Genomic DNA, 18989 nt, shown 5'->3' with positions numbered 1-18989 from the left:
TTTAATCTACTTAAAATCATGTAACATAATGACCTTCAAAAACACTGAACATTGAGAAATAGTCAACATAACCATCACAGACCCCTAGAGTGTAGTGTCGTTGTGTACATATAAAGATATTTACCATTCCTTTCATTTCATGCTCATTCTGTTTTGCAACGTAAACTACACACAACTTCCGCATTAATCCTTGCGCATTTTCCAACTGTCTGACTGCTGCCTACAGAGCAGTAGGGGGAGCGATCTGCGATTGCGGGACATATGATCAGCGTGTGGCCAATCACGTCAGTGAGGCTGCTTCTTTATTCAAACCTCATTGGGCCTCACGAGACTGAGCGAACCCAATTACAGACATCAGCATCTCAGAAAAATCTGAGGAGTAACCGGGAATCGAATCCGGGTCCTCCTGCACCGTAGGCAGTGATACCGACCGCTCAGCTACGGACCCACTCCTTTATATTTCGTGCCCTTGGAAATATTATTCGTTAGGCTGCTACAGATGATATTTACCTACTGCTGATTATCTGCGGTGAAAGTAATATAAAAAACAAATGTTTGTGTAGAACTATGCAATGTTGCTTATACGAGGAGCGTTTGAAAAGTTCGTGCAAAGTCCGAGAGATCGCACCACCGGCCCGTATCGAGGTCATGTTCAGTTAGTAGCATCTTTTGAAAGAACGTACACCAAGTTTCAACCATATTGGTCTATTTCTTTCTGTTTGGCAGTCGTGTGAATCAGGAAAGTCGAGTGATTGTCAAAAAATGGACGAAGAAGAATTTCGTGTGGTGATTAAACATTACTTTAAGAAAGGCAAAACGCCTCAGGAGACTAAAGAGAAGCTTGATAAACATTACAGTGACTCTGCACCTTCGATTAGAACTTTTTATAAGTGGTTTCAAAATTTTCGGAGTGGCCGTATGGGCACAAGTGATGCTGAATGTTCTGGACGCCCTCCAGAAATCATTGATAAAATCCATGATATGGTGATGGATGACGGAAGAGTTAAGCTGCGCGAGACTGCTAGTGCTGTGGGCATCTCGAATGAACGGGTACATAATATTTTGCATTAACATTTGCACATGAGAAAGCTATCCGCAAGATGGGTTCCGCGATTGCTCACGTTTGACCAAAAACGGAACAGTGTGAAGTGTTGCAAGGATGGTTTGCAGCTGTTCAGGAAGAATCTGCATGACTTTAAGCGTCGTTTCATCACTGTAGATGTAACATGGATACATTACTATACTCTTGAGACCAAACAACAATCTAAACAATGGGTTACCAAAGGAGAATCCGCACCAAAAAAGGCGAAGACCAGTCCTGCGGCTAGAAAGGTTATGGCGACTGTCTTTCGGGAGTCACAGGAATAATCTTCATGGACTATCTGGGAAAGGGTAAAACTATTACAGGTGCATATTATTCATTGTTACTGGACCGTTTGAAACCGAGCTGCAAGAAAGACGCCGGCGAGTGGACCGCAAAAATGTTCTTTTCCATCACGACAATGCATTAGCACACACCTCAGCAGTGGTGGTCGCAAAATTAATGGAAACGGGATTCCAACTCGTTTCACATCCCCCCCTATTCTCCAGACTTGTCTCCCTCAGACTACTATTTGTTCCGCAATTTATTCAAACGAGGAGGTGATTGCAGCAACTAACAGTTATTTTGCAGACTTGGACAATTCCTATTATTCGGAAGGGATCAACAATGTTCTAATGAACAGCGTTGGACGAAGTGTATAAGTCTAAAAGGAGACTATGCCAAAAAATAAAAAAGGTTTACGCCAAACACGTAAGTAGTTATTATTTTTGCACGGACTTTTCAAACGCCCCTCGTATATTTAAAACAGTTACTGAATTTTACTTAAATGTTACGGATATATGTGTTCCACTGTAAGAATCCAGTCATGAAGTGGGATGGAGGTAACTTATATCTGTAGGGATTGAGCCAACGGCAGAGTCACAGTCAGTGTGAAATTACGATGCCATTTGTGTAACGGAATGTAACCACTGTGCCGTGTGTGAGGAATCATGTGAGATAAAACAGTTATCTTTAAATTCATAATTCTCGGGCTCGGAGAGTATGTAGGTACTGAAATGTCTGCAAGCAGTAACTCATAAATGGAAAAAGGTATTCCCCGCTAATTAAGCAAAATGTGGGAGAAGATCAAGCGAAATGGGTTTCATATGAGAAATGTCTTGGTGATCGATGTGCAACCATAACTGTGCAATATTTGGTTCCATGGATATCTTTTCGAATTTCAAAACCACTGAAATTATTAGTGAAACTGTTAATCGTACAAAATTGAAATTGAAATTAAAGGGAGAAATTTTGGGATATTTCGAAAATAAAACACAACAGAGACAAGATGATGGGCTATCTACATTACTTCTCAACAGTGCCTTATAAAAAAGTAATCCAAGAGTGGTGAAAACTAAAGTCGTTGATTACTAATAATGAACAAATCAAATTAGAAGGAACCAATGTTTAGATATACTATTTAACTTTTACTGATGACCTGAAACTTCTGTATCATGATTTTCAAACAGCACAAAAAGAGACAGAAATCATTAAAGAACCAGCAAAAAGAATAGGACTCCAAACATCATTTAAAAATTATATGTCCAGCAACAAACTGAGTATGTTTGTGGGGCTGAAACACTCATAGTTAACAGTAAGGGAGATACAGAAGAAATCCAAAAGAAATAACGAAAAGTACTCAGGTTAGTTTTAGATCCAAATTATACTGTAGAAGAAACATACGGACTAAGAGGAAATAAAAAATAGGTGAAGTATACAAATATTTATTGCGATATGAAAAAACGCGGGCGAAAATTCTATGGGAATATTAAAAAAAATTGAACCAATCAGATCAACTAGAAAGATTGTGAAACTCTATGACACTAACAGTAAATCTAAAATTTTCGTTTCATCCATGATGGATATGAAGAGGCCGTGGCTATTAAAATCAACATTAAAGTGTAGGCTCAACCGCCTTTCACACTGCGAAAACAATAAAATTAACCCATTTCGAAGGAGCAGGCCATGATCAAAATTGTTATACAAGGATTTTACAAAAGCTATAAAAATAAAAATACAAATAAAAATATTAAAAAATCATATTCAATCCCCCTGTAACTGTGTCTTCCTAAAATATGCTTCTACATCATTTGCACAGTCGGTAAAATAAACTAAAATGAAGCGCTGTATGCAGTCCTTAAATACAAGCATTGGTCATGGACAACAGTTACTCCGAAGCATGGTCCTTACACCTCCAGCGACACGCTGGAATAGAAACACATACGTATCGTGACTGAGCACTTCATATGCACAAGCAAGAAATCAAGAACACTCATCAGTGGTCAAAGATAGTGCACACACTAACGAGATGCCAGGCGTTGGAGTCACGTCACTCAGTCAATATCAACAGTGTTCCTGTAATTAAGGTAGCTAATCTCAGACTTATATTACCACAAGTCGACGAAAGTTTTAAAAAATCTGTTCATATCTTGTATTTTCATTTTTACCGCTGTGTATCTTAACGTCTAACTGTTACAGTAAATGCAGTTATCTACGCTTATCCCGTGTCTGACAAATTGTAAAGTATTCTTCAATTCCCAACAAATGGTAGCCACAATCATGGATGTGAATGATTACGGTCGATTTTTAGAAATTATGAAGCCGAAAACCGTCCCTGTGTTCGTTCTACCTCAACTTCAAAGACCTGTCAATCTGACAAATGCAATTCGCATTCAACTGTGACACTGAATTTGGCAGATACCGGCTTCGTTATATTTATCAATCTCCTGTTTCAACTATTCCTCAGTTTATATCGTAACATGTTGTTGGTTTTAAACGAGGCTGCAATTTTATATGCATTCAAAATGTTTGCTACTTTCTGAGTTAAATTACAGAAATGTTGAAGCACATTTTAGGAAGACACGATTACAAGGGTAATGAACACGAATTGTTTTGTCCTTTCATATTTTTATCTTCGTTGCTTTTGTACGATTTTTGTAAAATAAATCTGATAATAAAGGCTTGTTCCTTCGAAACGCATGACTTTTAGTGCTACTAGATTGAGAAAGGTGGCTGAGCCTACAGGTCAACATGGAAAGCCAAAACTGAAAGAATAAAATGGGTCGGTGCAGTAAAAGAAGAAGGAAGCAAGAATGACAGAACTTGATGCATCAGGCAGAAAAACTTTTAGAAACAAAATTCACGACTGGACACTTGACCGAGCATAATGAGCTAAGAAGATGGCACAACTCGATCCGCCGAGCCAAAAAGAGTCCATTCTGAGAGAATCGACATACAATGGCCACAAAGCAAAACTAAAACACATCGTTTAAAATGCCCTTTGTTGTTCATAGCATTGTTCTGTAGGGCCCGAATGAGAATAATACTCACATGTATTTATGCTTTTTAAATTTTATTGAGAAGCAAACGCGAAATCTTATTAATGTTGTAATTTCTGGTGTATCTAACAATTCTCTTTTGGAAATTCAAGTAATTTTCTTGACACATGGAGAATTATCCATACTCTAAGAGGCCAGGTAAGTGCCATTGCCTGAAATGTGTGAATGACATTATAGCTCATGTTTAGGACACCACCAGTACTTTTCAACGAGGCGCATAAAATCGTACATACTGTAACTACTTCACCAACAAAATCAATGCTCGCGCTATGTGAATGGTGAGGTAGAATATGGGAAGTGATTCGTATTTTGCAATGAAGTAAGAAATCGTGTTTTTAAGTGCCCACTTATGCTGACTTAAACATTTTCCGATTAAATGAATTGTGCTATAAAACTAGTTATGTTTAATTTAATTTCCTTACTATTGTATTAAAATTCAAGCACGTTATAATGGTCACATCTTTTTGAATTATGAATATAGGTTTTCCCATATTTGTTACATCGTTGTATGCTGGGGACGAGCAACTTAATGAGTCTCCTTGTCTCCTGATCATTTGGTGTGACACAAGCGTCCAGTGATGGAAAAGGAAACAATTGTAAGGAAATAAATCGTATTTTAAGGTATCAGAAGATGCAGCGGCAGTCACAAAAGGGTTAAATTTACTCGTGCTGCGTTGAATTGTAATTTTGGTACTGACTGAGTGTAGGGTCAGCACGAGGAAGTTGAGGTGTGTTGTTTCGTATGGCGCAGCACTGTAGCAGCTGATAAGTTGTTTTATGTAAGGAAATGTGTGACGGAGGTGAATGAGAAAAACACACTTTTCTCCAATTCTTGGAGGATGATTGTGTGGAACTTGAGCTATAGTTGATAACATAGTACCGTACATGGTCAGTAAGCACTGTATATCACTGACACACATTTCATTCTAGAGGAATATACTGAAGTTTCGCCTCATGCTGGTTGAAACGCGTCAGCCAATACTGCATGTCAATTTTCATCAGAATTAGAGTGTGATTTTGCAATTCAGAGACTGACAACAGGGTAAAGCGGTATGATAGCTTATATTGACGAAATGGAATCACGGTGACTGGGAGTACAGTGCTCTGCACAGTTGTCATTCTTTTCCTTTATTAACACGGTGATTGGTTCGGCTGGGATGTGAAAGTCTCTGTAGCGCATGCGAATAAAAAACCCGTTGGGTTTGAAACAGCGAGCAGGGAACATGCCGGCCAAACTGCGCTGGCTAGGGACCAGGACCGGCCGCCCGGATGGTGAATTCTTAGAATGGAGGCCGCAACGACGGCCCTGTCGGGCGGTAAGCTATTGTCCACCCGTACGACTGTAGAAACTGGTGTCCAGTCCGTCCAGTTGGCGAACAATGTGGGCGGAGTGCAGGAGGCGGGGGACGCATTCCATGTTTCACGGATTTCCTTTTAAGATAGCCATCTACCAATAGTAAAAGTGTGGGTTTCAGGAGACAAAGTCTAGCCTCGTAGCGTTTCTTGCTTCATATCTCGAGCCCTGCACTGTGAGACTAACGGCACAAGCGGGAGAACACAGGATTTTGCAATTGGCATCTAGCTCTGTTTCGGCGGGGAGGAATTAGGAGGCCGTAAGCGAGCGCCACTAAAGAAGAGACTAGGTGTCCGGACACGGATCTTTCCACATCGTCTTGTGCGTTGTTCGAGGAGGTGTCCGGATCGAATACGTTGGCAGTAGCTGTGAAGGACGGACTGGCGTTGCATCGCGGCTGGTCCTGCAACATCTTTTTCACTGCGGAAGGGTGCTGCGGACCTCGTCTTCACGAAAAGCCAAACTTACCGGTGTTTTTGTTTGGATACCTTCACTATATCAATAAATGCAACTAACCACTGTTAAGAGAGATAGACCAGTCATAGTAAATCATAAGTAAATATATTCTTCCAGTCAGATGGCGTCAATCAGATTCAGATTAATGCAAATTCCGCATTTTAAGGTTATGCCGAGGGCCTACTTTTGTGTTATACGTTTAACTTCGCACACAATTAAAATCTGAAGGGTAGGAGTGGCCTACCCGTAATTAGTTTTGAGGAGTTGGGACTGTAACCACCACCCGGTTTTTGCATGGTGATGCCTTCGAAATATTCAAATGAGTAGTGAAAGAATCTAGTGTACTGTTAGGATAGGTAAATATTTTTGTTGGACGACTGGTCATACATAAATGCGTAAAGGAACTGAATAACAATGGGAAATCACATTATCTAGTGCAAACCGTAATTGTTGAAGTTATGAAGAACACTGGTACTGGAAATGTGAAGTCCAAGAACAGAGAAGGAAACTGAAAGATAGATGACTAGGCACTGGGATAAATAATTAACTTTTTCGAATTTAATAGCGCTTTTCAAGGGAACTGGCAATACCAACGTTAAGAAGCTGTATGATTATCCATCAGGAGACACAGGATAAATTCAAGAAATTGAGGTTGGGTTACAATAGTTGTGTTACAACTCAAAACCGCACACGCTATAATGTACATTACCCTCTCTAATTATTTATTACTGGATTTGGCCACGCGCGACTACACGTGAATGAAATAGAAATGATCAAATATTACATTTAGAATTGACAATACATCAATAAAACGTCAATTTATACACTTTTTTTGGAGCTGGTATGTTGGGGAGGAAAACTCTGATGACCCACTTACCTTATGGATGATGTCTTCATCACAGAGAGTTCGCGTGAAGGACGTTAGTAACTTCCCGAACTTCTTCTTGCCGATGCCACTACGGAGAAGACTATAGCTAATTAATTGCCTTCTATGAAGAAAGAAACACTTAAAACATAAACTGTAGACAACAGTAATGTCGAGTGTAACAAATGGGAACAGGTTATTCCACACTGATTATCAAGACAGGCAAGAAGTAATAAAAGAAATGGAGAATTAACATACTTAAGAAACGAAATTTTTTTTGACGTGCGAACCGATGTTCTGAAAGTATTGTACCTGAAAATGAAATCGTCAGCCCGTCTAGCCAACTGAAACGTGTATCTAAATGGTAGTTTGGCGTAGTTGAAAATCTCTTTCCTTAGCCAGAAATCTATTGGTGTTAAACGTTTGCACTAAACTTGGGAAGGAGCTTCTACAGAAATTAATTTGGAACAAAGCGTGCACGAAAGTGAAATATTTATAACTAGTAAACTTGTGGAAATATAACAAATTGATATGCAATGGTAGATATGTATCAAATTAAGCAGATATATTAATGAATAAATGGAGAAATATCAGGAAGATTGAGTGAGTAAAGAAATCTATGGATACTATTCTCGTGGAGGCTGAACGGGATAGAACGACGTGTGTTAGGAATTCAGAAGTGGCTAATAAGTCTCAGGGGTGGGGAGGGGTGGGGGGGTGGGGGAACGTATAGGGAAAGAGTCGTGAGGAGATTCAAAGGCTGTAAGAAGTCATATAACTTACAGAAGATGTTCAGAGCAGCTGTTCAGTTCAGTAAATACCATGAAACTTCCTGATGGATTTAAGATACGTGCTGGACTAGGACCCGAGCGTCGAACGCGGGTACTTGCTTTTCATGGGTATGTTATTGCCAACTGAGCCTTCACAGTTTCAGTTCTGGCAGTTACCGACGATCCTAACGTTTATTGAGTCAAATATCCATTCTGGAGACATGAAGGTACTGCTGCACAATAGAAAGAAGTGGTGGATAACAAACAACGGTTCGAAAGAAAGGTGACTATAAAATGACCACATAGTTCTTGTGCCAAGAATAGGCAACAGACTGACGAATAAAGTTTATCTCATGATGGGATCGTGTTCAACTAAGGAGCTGTAAAGTGAGAGCATGGCGGTATAGAATACAGTGCTCGGTGGAACATCATTTGTGAATCTGTGATTACATGCGGTAATATAAATGTAGTGTATGGACAGTAAGTTGGGAATGTAGGTCTCACGGGGAGCGGGCCAGAGGTGAAGTCCCTGCAGTCGCACTCTCCTCTGTGTCCTCGATGGATCATGGTAGGTCAGCGTGTTAGGTCAGAGGGTTAGCAGCCCTCTCTAATAAAGAAAACTGAGTTAATGGAACGACGCTGAACTTTAACAAGCGTCATGGGACGTCCGCCCTGAAGAAACAGAACGAACAATCACGAACAAAATGAGCGTCTGCCATGTAAGCAGGAGATCCAGGGTTCGCGTCCTGGTGGGGGCACACATTTTCAACGGTCACCGTTGATATTTATCAACGCCTGTAAGCAGCTAATGGTGTGGATTTCATTGTAATTTCATTTTAAAAAAAGTCCATCTCTGAGCGGCAGTGTAGTTGAAAGATTAAATTTTGCTTTAGAGCCTTTAGACTCGCTCTTACATCGAGCCAGTAGTTTATGCATTCAAGACTTTAACAGTTTATTTAAAATGATAATACTAATAATAATATTAATGGCATTATAGCGTCAAAATACGTTTTGAATCAAGATCTGCAGGTATTCATCTTCATGGTAGTATGTAAGTGACAAATTATGACATAGTGAATAACAAGACAGGATTTCAGACAGACTGCCCAAATAGCGGTGGCAAAGATCTGATGGGAAAGGAGACTATTTAGCTGCAACAGGGTAAAGAATGCGTTCAAAATCAAAAGCAGATAGTATTGTTGTTTTAATAAACAGCCGTTAGCTGTATTTTGAAGTTGGAGATTTGATCCAGTTCTCTGATATGATGAGGTAGATCATTTCATCGAAGTTGGATTTCTGCTACGAAATGGATTTAGAGAGGGTGACTATGTGATGAAGCGACAAAGAAAGGATTTTTCTGTAAAAGAAGCGAGCATTTCTTCATCTTTGTCCAGACAGAAATGTTAATGTGGAACAAAGTATGAGGTACTCTATACAACGATTAGTTAGTAAAGTTACCGCTATGGAAATATCTATTCTTGTCTGCACGTAAACAAGATAGTTGTGCATAAGATGGCGAAGTGACATTTCGTATGCAGGAATTCATCCCCAGCTCCTAGTACCCTGAGGTTTCCGAAGAAAGACCTTGCAGGATAACATCGCTGTAATCAACAATTGGAAGCACAAGTGTTTGTGCAAATTTCTTTTTCAGTTCCGAAGGGATTTTCGTAAAGCATGGAGAGGTGCTGAAGTCTTCTTGCAAGTTTCAGCCCGGTTTGGATTTTCATCTACTAATAAGTTCTTTAGCTTATGTTTCGTCCCATTTTTTTTAACATTAAATATGGTACAGATTTCCGAAACCTCAGACTAATGAACCTAGAAATGCTGTATTCAGAATCCATTTTGATAAGGTGCACAGGAAAGCATTAGCTATCTCGGTTGCAGTTCACAAATTAACCGGTTTTTAATTTAAATATAATTGGAGGACATCAGCATATATGTAATATATATAAATACATTGGGGCTAAACCGATGTCATCATTTACGTGCAATAAGAATAGTATTGGACCTGATACCGATCCTAGGAGTACACGTGATGCTGCCTATTTCCTATTTTCATTACGACTAGAGTTTTAAAACTACCTGAGGCTACCGTGGACCACCATAAGTGAGCATAGAGCACAGCAGTTTTCCTAGTAGCCTTGGTCAATTACTATCGTAACCACGGTACCTGTACGATAGGTGTGTTGCATACCTATTGGGCGTTACCTTGTTTCAATCGCTTTGTTTGCTTATGTGTCAGTGGCTCACTAGATTTCCCTAGAAACTGGGAACGGTGAACTGTCTAGAAACTGAGTGAGGATACATAAAGGGCCATCTAGCATATGGAACCATCTTGTTCTACATAGTTATCTTCCTGTCAGTTCCTTAAAAATAACAGTATTTGAACATCGACAATATCAATTTTCTATGTTCAATTCATGTCTTCTTTTAAAAGAGTTGATTTGTAATGTGAAACAGAGGAATATTCTAGTAAAATTAAAAAAAATTACACATTTATCATACAACGCTAGAAAACGTAATTTTCTCGAAAAAAGGTGAAAGTTAAAAATATCCGCAAAACAAAACCATCTCAAACAGTGTTTCCATACTACGTCGAGCATATATAAAACATGTTTCTGTTATTCATACACATATTTCGCACTTATAACAAGAAACTCTTGTCTTTGATCATCATGAAGAACGTTCTATTGGGTACAAAATAACAACAATAATTGTATAGATTTTTATGTTTGTGCGTGTAACCTGTACTAGCATCAAAGATAATTACTTTGGTTGCATAAAAGCGCAGAGGTTGCGCGATCAACTAATTATTATTACTTACAAAATGCAATATATATTTTGTAAGGACGTAAAATACACAGTGGACTAACAATGAACGATGTGCGGTTCTAATCAGATTTAGGACAAACAGAAATAAACAAAAAGATAAGTTGTCGGCTCCCAGTTTCTCTTCACACGTTCATGTATGTTCCTTCCTCTACCAATGCTACAATTACTACCGCTAAATCTACCATTTCTTACGTCTTTTATGTACCATACCAAAACTACGCAACCACAGTTTTGATAGAGCCCAACTCTAATTATGACTTCGAGGTCTCCGACGTCAGGTGCGAGCAAAACCATTGGACAGCACTTGGAGAACTCTTAGAAACTGGTAACTACGGAAAATAAAATGTTGAAGTCAACACCATGAAAGACTTTGCCGTATCCAAAAAGAGATATATAGTCCCTCTCACCTGTCCGCTGTTAAACAACAACAGATGTTAAGATGTTTGTTAAAATGTGGCTGGTTTCCCTTTAGTGGGTTATTCATCCGTAAGTAATAGATAACATTGTTGTGCATTATACTGTATATTCTACGATCTTGGTAAGCGATTGAAGACTGCAAGAGGGACGATAGCAAGAGGGTGCTGTGGCAGCACCCCTTGAGAAATGGTTTGACAAGTTCCAGTTTCCAAACCACTGGGACAACGCTTGCGAACAAACGGTGGTTGAAGATAACTGTCAATGAGGACAGCAGTGGGCCAATAATAAGCATAATTATTTGCACTTTAATGCCATCGTGTCCGTTAGATGCTGATCTGTTACGTCTACTGATTTTTGGTGTTGTCTGTAACATGTTTATTAAGTAATTTTATGCGACGTCATCATTTATCCCCACAGGATAGTCAATAAGTTTTACTTTTTTACGATTCATTGTTGATTATCGGAAAAATTAAGTACGGATATAGTTTCCCGACCGTGATAATGGGATCAGCTGTAAGTCCTTTGGATTCATTATCATTTTCAGCTAATCCTTTTGTCAAGGTACCCGTTTTCCTCGCGCCTATTCTCATATAGTCGGGTAAGTCTTTCAGTAAATTCATGCAGTTTATCGTATATGTCCAGGAGAGGAACGGAAGTCGTTAACCAAGCTACCTCTTGGACTTCAGGCACGATTTCCGACGCGTTAATGCGTTTAACGTCTTTGTAGTTCTTTTACGTCTGGCAGTGTTTGTTAATGTGGAAAATGTGAGTTGCACTGTGTTTCGGAAAGTTAAACTGAACATTCCTGGGTAAACGGCTGTGTCAGTTGTTCAAAGGTCGAAAGAAGACGACGGTATACCAACTATAATACGACTATGCCTAGGAATGCACTGTGGTGTTCAAACCAACCTTCGAATTCATGACTTCCTTGATTTTTAGCTCGTTAGTTGTGGTTTATTTCTTAGACATCCTAGTGATTGCCTCATAAAGATTCTTTGTACAGCTCTTCACGACGTGTGGGACAAATTATTAGATAAACGAATATACAGTGACTATTATCGAACTATACGAAACAAAACGTAAATTAGTTACAAACTCGTCCGTGCACACACTTTATTCAACATATAAACGTCACTAAAGATATTAGGATTTAGGTTATGACATATTCGGTATGCCTGCCATCCTTGGCGATGATGTGGCGCAGACAAATAGCGAAATTCTGCATGACCCGCTGAAGTGTCAGAACATCGATGCTGTCGATAACCTCCTGAATGCCTGTTTTTAGCTCAGCAATGGTTTTGGGGTGATTGCTGTACACCTTAACATAGCCCCACGAAAAGGAGTCGCATGTGTTCATCAGATCCGGAGAATATGGCGGCCAATCGAGCCCCATGCCAGTGGCCTCTGGTTACCCCAGAGCTAGAATGCGGTCCCTAAAGTGATCGTCCAGGACATCACACACTCTCCTGCGTCGATGGGGTCTAGTTTGGACAATGGGGATGACACATCTTCCAAAACCTTCACTTACCGTTCGGTAGTCACCGTCCCATCAAGGAATATCGCACCGATTATTCCGCGACTGGACATTGCACACCACACAGTCACCCGTTGAGGATGAAGCGACTTCTAGATCGCGAAAGGCGGATTCTCAGTCCCCCACATGCGCCAGTTTTGCTTATTGACGAACCCATCCAAATGAAAGTTGCCTTCGTCGCTAAACCAAACCATGTATGCGCATTCTTATTCCCATCATGCAACACAGCGAACCGTGCAGTTTGAATGTCCTAACGCAAACCGTTCAGAAGTTATGATGATTTTATTTCATATAGTTCAATAGAGGGAGAGATAATGGGGGAAAAACTGAGGGAAAGACAAAGAGGGAAGAAATGCCAGGTGATCAATATTCCCCTAAAATTAAATAAATTTATTGGGAGTGTCTGTTGGAAACCTCACCGAGCCTTGAAGATATGTGGATTATCCACAAAGAAGTCTATGGCGGTAGCGGCAGCCTGTTTGCGTCGCCCCCGAAGCGCCGCTTCCAGCAGTACAGGTAGGTGTTCCCAGTGGACACCATCCTCCGATCTTCTTGCCGTCTGCTCGAGCAGGTATCTGCAACAGGGTACCATGTACACGTTTACTCAGATGTGCATTAACGTTGTAGGGTCTCCATTCCTCTAGGTGAGTTTGATGTTGTAGGTCCACTACTCATCTACCCATATTCTGTGCACTAGAAGGGATATTGGAAAGCAACACATCCATTTCCGTTTTAGCCACTCCGCACTGTGAATAGTTGTTGAATCAAAGTTTCAAGAGAGTGACAGTAAAAGCTCAGACTAAGTATACAAAATGCTGCGTACTTCCAAGTGTAATAAGTACGCAGTGGTGCTAATGTTGGCAAATTACACCAGTAGCAAATGAAAACATTAATTCTTCTAGCGAACGTAATACATTAATAAAGTTCTTTCACATATTATATTTGGCTGTGCACTGAATATAATCCTAATCACACACATGAACTTGAACACATACTATTATTTATGTAATATCCTCTAGCTACGATTAAGTCTTGCGTCTGTGTACTGAAATGGAATGGAAATGAAGTCCCATGCTTCTTTACAGAGCGTAAGGGAACGATGCGGGAGACCCGCACCGCCTTACTAGGCAAGGTCCTAATGGAGGTGGTTTGCCGTTGCCTTCCTCCGACCGTAATGGGGATGAATGATGATGATGAAGACGACACAACAACACCCAGTCATCTCGAGGCAGGAAAAATCCCTGACCCCGCCGGGAATCGAACCCGGGACCCCGTGCTCGGGAAGCGAGAACGCTACCGCGAGACTACGAGGGGCGGAGTCAATACTAAAGGTTCGGATGTCATTTTGTGAGGTACTCTTTCGCTCTATTTTCGCCTTTCAAAGTATGCTGCTTGCCATGCGGATCGGGTAGACGTCGTCCCGTCTTGTTCCGAACAAGTTCAACGGCGGCATATCTGGTCATCATGCCGGCCAGGGGTGCTGATAAATAAGATGCAAAAAGTTTAGGTAACCGTAGATGTGGTATGCGCGTGCATTTTCACGACGGAAGATTACTTCTTCCTGACACTGTAGGAACATCAGATTGGACAAGATGTTGTGGATAGACATCGCACTGTTCTTGGTTCCACATCAAACATCACACCTATTTCTTCTTCCTGGCGATGCCTTATGATAGCGGGGCTCGCTTTTTATTTCATGATTTCACAATTAATTATTGAATATGGTGACATGATACCCTTCAAGTGGTCACACTCGTAAGTTAATCTAAGGGAGAAATTTGTCTTTGTTAATCGTGTATGCTTTGTTCAACGTATTTTAGTATGTTAATTGATTGAATATGATGTCTTCAAAGGCAAGGATTGGGAACCAGTCTGGTCCTTGCCTAAACGAAAGAAGGAAATTAATAAACATCACACTCGAGTTGGCCGGTATATCAAACGATCGTTAATCCCTCATAGGAGTCGCCGGAAGAAAGTGATAACATCAGTTTGGTTAGAATTACTCTGATCACCTCATCTGTTGTATTTTCGAATGTATCACATGTTGGTAACAAGTATATCCATATGTAGTATGCGAAAACGGCATCTACTCTTCTCATATTCTGTTTTGTTTCAATGTGAACAAGCATAAGACATGCAGTACATCAAAATAAGCTATTGTAATTAGCACTTTCTTCCACCGGCCTCAGCTATTCAATCCTGATCTAACTCACCTCCCAGACCATTGAGTGTTAACATACAGATGCAGATTCAACAAATATGTGTACAGTAATTGTTAGCTACGGTACCTTATTCAACACAGCAATAGCACATGATCATCTCTGAAACCAGAGCAGGAAGTCCTCTCGTCACTCAACGAAGTTTAACACCCTCCAGTTGTCTTTTTTCTAAATGGTTTGCATGTTGGTGTGATTTAAGAGGAATCCTAGCGAGTTGCGCCATAGCTAGTGCATTAGTTTCCTATAAATGGTTCGCGATTTTCCTATTTGACATTCTGGATGCAATTTTTTCTTCTCCTCTTTTTCAACACTTGATGGCTTAGGAACTGAGCCTGAGCCATCTACACAAATAGTCTGACCATCTCTTTTAGGTCTTCCAACATCTCTGCTTCATGCCGTTTTCTAATGTATTCATTTTATTTTATTTATTTATTTGTTTAACCTGATCAGATTAGGGTTATCGGGCCCTCTCTTACATCGGACCAGTGTTGCACAAATGCAGTATTTTACATATCATAGTTACATCATGACAGTGGTTTGAATAAGAAAGATAGATTAATCTAGCGACAATATGAATAAAAAGTAATGACTAAGACTTAATAAAGTAAATACTGGCAGTATTTTTACAACAGCTGCTATACTTAAAAATAATGATAGATGCAATAATAATAACAGTAAAAGAAAAAATGAAATAGTAATGGTAAACGTGCGAAAAACTGGCAATAGTAATGAAGATTTGTGCAGATGTGCATTACTATATTGGTATATAAAGTAGCCGTTTACTGGTATAGCGAATTTTTGGGAAGGGAGATTTAAGGAGGCCGCATCAGCTAAGAAAAAACTGGGAACTGAGGAAGATCTAGTAGGAAAGAAGGAAGTAATGTGGTGAAGTGCATTCATGTACAGAGAAAGGCAATACTGTTGCTTAAGTAGATACGTCTTTAACTGTTTTTTGAAGCCTGACATGTTTTTAAGTTCTCCAATATAACGAGGGCGGTTATTCCAGAGTCGCGTTCCTGCTACTGTAAAGGACTTCGAGAAGGTGACTGAGCGATGTAGTGGAACAGAGAGGATTTTATTATGATGGGAACGTTGTTTCTCTCATGTCGTTCAAACATGAGCTCTAAGGACGAGGAGAGATATGAGGGACAGTGTACATTTATAAGACAGTAGATAAGACAGAGTGAATGGAAATCTCTGCGTTTGCGTGCACGCAGCCAGGACAGTTGTGCATGTGCTGGTGAAATGTGATCGAAAACTTGAACGTCATAGATATATCGGACGTAGGCATTCATGACCAGTTCCAGACGTCGCGAATTTTCCTGAGAGAGATCTTGTAGGATAATATCGCTGTAGTCAACGATTGGGAGTATAAGCGTTTGTACTAATTTCTTTTTCAGATCGAAAGGGAAGAGTTTTTTATATTTTTGTAGGGCATGAAGGGACGCTGATGATTTTTTGCACACTGCAGTTACGTGCCCTGTCCAATTTAGATTTTCATCTATTATTACTCCCATGCTCTTTGCTGAGGGAGAGAAGTTGATATCTGTTACATTTAGGATTAGAGATGGTACGAATTCTCGATGTTTTGGGCTAATGAGCTTGGAGTGACCAACAAGTACCGCTTGGGTTTTAGATGGGTAGAGTTTTAGTTCTATGTTCTGTGCCCATTCTTTGTACGTGTTCGTACCAGGTGTTGGAGTGTTTGATTATTTTAGTTTTAATTGGCTCTACTTTCATTTCTTGTCGCATTGTTTCCTTTTTTGTTTGATCTGTTTTTAAGAAGCATGTTGTTCCTCTTTTAAAGTCTTTTCTGTTCTTTGTATTTAACCTGAAGTTCTTTTTGTAGGTACCTAGAATACAATATCACGATAAATTGCTGAAAGAACCAAAGCTTTTTAGAATTTTACTTTTGTTGCTTGTCTGGTCTTATTTTTAAATACATTGTGAATGGTACTACATATATTTCCAAATCTGGATAATTCTATATCTAGGTCTTTATTACTGGTTAGGCCAATTTGACATACAAAATAAGTGAAAGACAACACATGTTCTACAATCACATTAACCACGACGACAATGTACAGGGTGATCAAAAAGTCAGTATAAATTTGAAAACTTAATAAACCACGGAATAATGTAGATAGAGAGGTAAAAATTGACACACATGCTTGGAATGACATGGGGTTTTATTAGAACCCAAAAAAAAACAAAGTTCGCAAAATGTCCGACAGATGGCGCTGGACAGAAAAACTCCTACCGTGACAGGTGAGAGGTACGCCGATATGTTACAGAATCGCATCATCCCCAGCCTGGCTGATAAACACCTGCTGGAACGTACGATGTTTATGCAGGATGGCGCTCCACCCCATATTGCTAGACGCGTGAAAGATCTCTTGCGCGCGTCGTTTGGTAATGATTGTGTGCTCAGCCGCCACTTTCGTCATGTTTGGCCTCCCAGGTCCCCAGACCTCAGTCCGTGCGATTATTGGCTTTTGGGTTACCTGAAGTCGCAAGTGTATCGTGATCGACCGACATCTCTAGGGATGCTGAAAGACAAAATCCGACGCCAATGCCTCACCATAACTCCGGATATGCTTTACAGTGCTGTTCACAACGTTAATCCTCGACTACAGCTATTGTTGACGAATGATGGTGGACATATTGAGTATTTCTTGTAAAGAACATCATATTTGCTTTGTCTTACTTTATTATGCTAATTATTGCTATTCTGATGAGATGAAGCGCCATCTGTCGGACATTTTTTGAACGATTGTGTTTTTTTTGGTTCTAATAAACCCCATGTCATTCCAAGCATGTGTGTCAATTGGTACCTCTCTATCTACATTATTCGGCGATTTATTCAGTTTTCAAATTTATACTGACTTTTTGATCACCCAGTATCTAGCCGGAACTAAAACCCAGTTTCGGTTTTGGAAATCTCAACATTGTTTTGTACACAAAGGTACTTCAGTTGGTTCATGCACGTTGTAAGTCGTCTTATTCCTCTTTTAATATCATGACATCATCTACATACAGTAAAGCATTTAACATGGTGTCTTTTGACATTTTAATTCATTTGTATATATTGCTTCCAATTCAGAATAAGTCATTAATGAAAATATTAAAAGTAGTGTGTTATATTGGGCACCCTTGTTGCATTCCTTTACTTAATAAAATTTCTTGTGTTCATATTTCAACAGTATTTATCATAGTTTTTGATTCTTTGTATAGGCTTCTTATGGTCTTAATAACTTTATAGGGTATCCATTGTTTTCCATTATAGTCCAAGTTTAGTTTCTGTTCACATTGTCAAATGGTTTAACGAAATATGTAAATGTTATTTGTGTTTGAAACTTATATTCTCGTCTTAGGAACAAGGATTCGTGCTATAGCGGTCGTGTTGTCAGCAGCGGCTGTTCGTTTGATATCGCAGTCGCCCAGAACCATGGCGATGGCCATAAGCCCCTTTCCTGGACCACTGGCATCAAAGTTTGTACACAGCTGGCACCTGACAGCCAGCATCTTGCGCAACAATTCTGGAAACCATCAAGTTTACCTGAAGGCCCACAATACGACAGAAATGAAATTTTAGTTAATTGAACAATTTGTGATCGTCGCCACCGCTCTGTATAGTACACAAGCTCAAGACAACAGAGTAATCATTCACAAAGTGAAATGCAGCTATTATTGGTGTTTTCATGCTCTGTACCCTCCTTTTAATCATTCCCTCGATTGCCCTCTATCGCCTTTGGTGTTTCTAGGGGGTGTTAGAAACTTTAAAATCAAAACCTAAACTGAGTGGTTTTGAGCTCATGTAGTAATAGCCGCAAACGAAAATTACTTTTTTATTATTGGAAAAATTTCATAGCGACAAGTTGAGCTCATAGCAACTATTCAAAGAGACGACTGCCAAGTTGATGGGTGCTTACTGCTGAATCTTCTTTCAAATGATCCGGCATCATCTACTTCTGGTGTACCAACAGTTCTTTGTTGAGACCCTTGGACAACTCACTGTTACTTGAACGATCCAGTTCCTCGCAAATTTCTGATAACAGCTACACTTTTCTTACAGTTAGGATGAAAACTCTTCTGCGTACTTTCGTTCAAAAGTCTGGGCACT

At 39.8% G+C, this 18989-nt stretch overlaps 1 protein-coding gene across 2 annotated transcripts in view; it reads right to left on the bottom strand.

Annotated features, from left to right (window-relative positions):
* LOC126251716 (aminopeptidase N-like) overlaps positions 1-18989 on the bottom strand; it is a 291935-nt gene that overhangs the window by 2029 nt on the left and 270917 nt on the right. For both annotated transcript variants that reach the window (XM_049952311.1, XM_049952310.1), the window contains exons 15-16: positions 13067-13222; positions 7107-7185 (exon numbers count right to left, since the gene is read on the bottom strand). In XM_049952311.1, the coding sequence (XP_049808268.1) occupies positions 7107-7185; positions 13067-13222 (235 nt within the window). The remainder of the gene's footprint in view (positions 1-7106; positions 7186-13066; positions 13223-18989) is intronic.

Source organism: Schistocerca nitens, chromosome 4 (assembly GCF_023898315.1).
Source record: "Schistocerca nitens isolate TAMUIC-IGC-003100 chromosome 4, iqSchNite1.1, whole genome shotgun sequence".
NCBI classification, from domain to species: Eukaryota; Metazoa; Arthropoda; class Insecta; order Orthoptera; family Acrididae; genus Schistocerca; species Schistocerca nitens.
The sequence above is the reverse complement of the archived record's forward strand: the minus strand, read 5'-3'. Positions and strand labels throughout refer to the sequence as shown.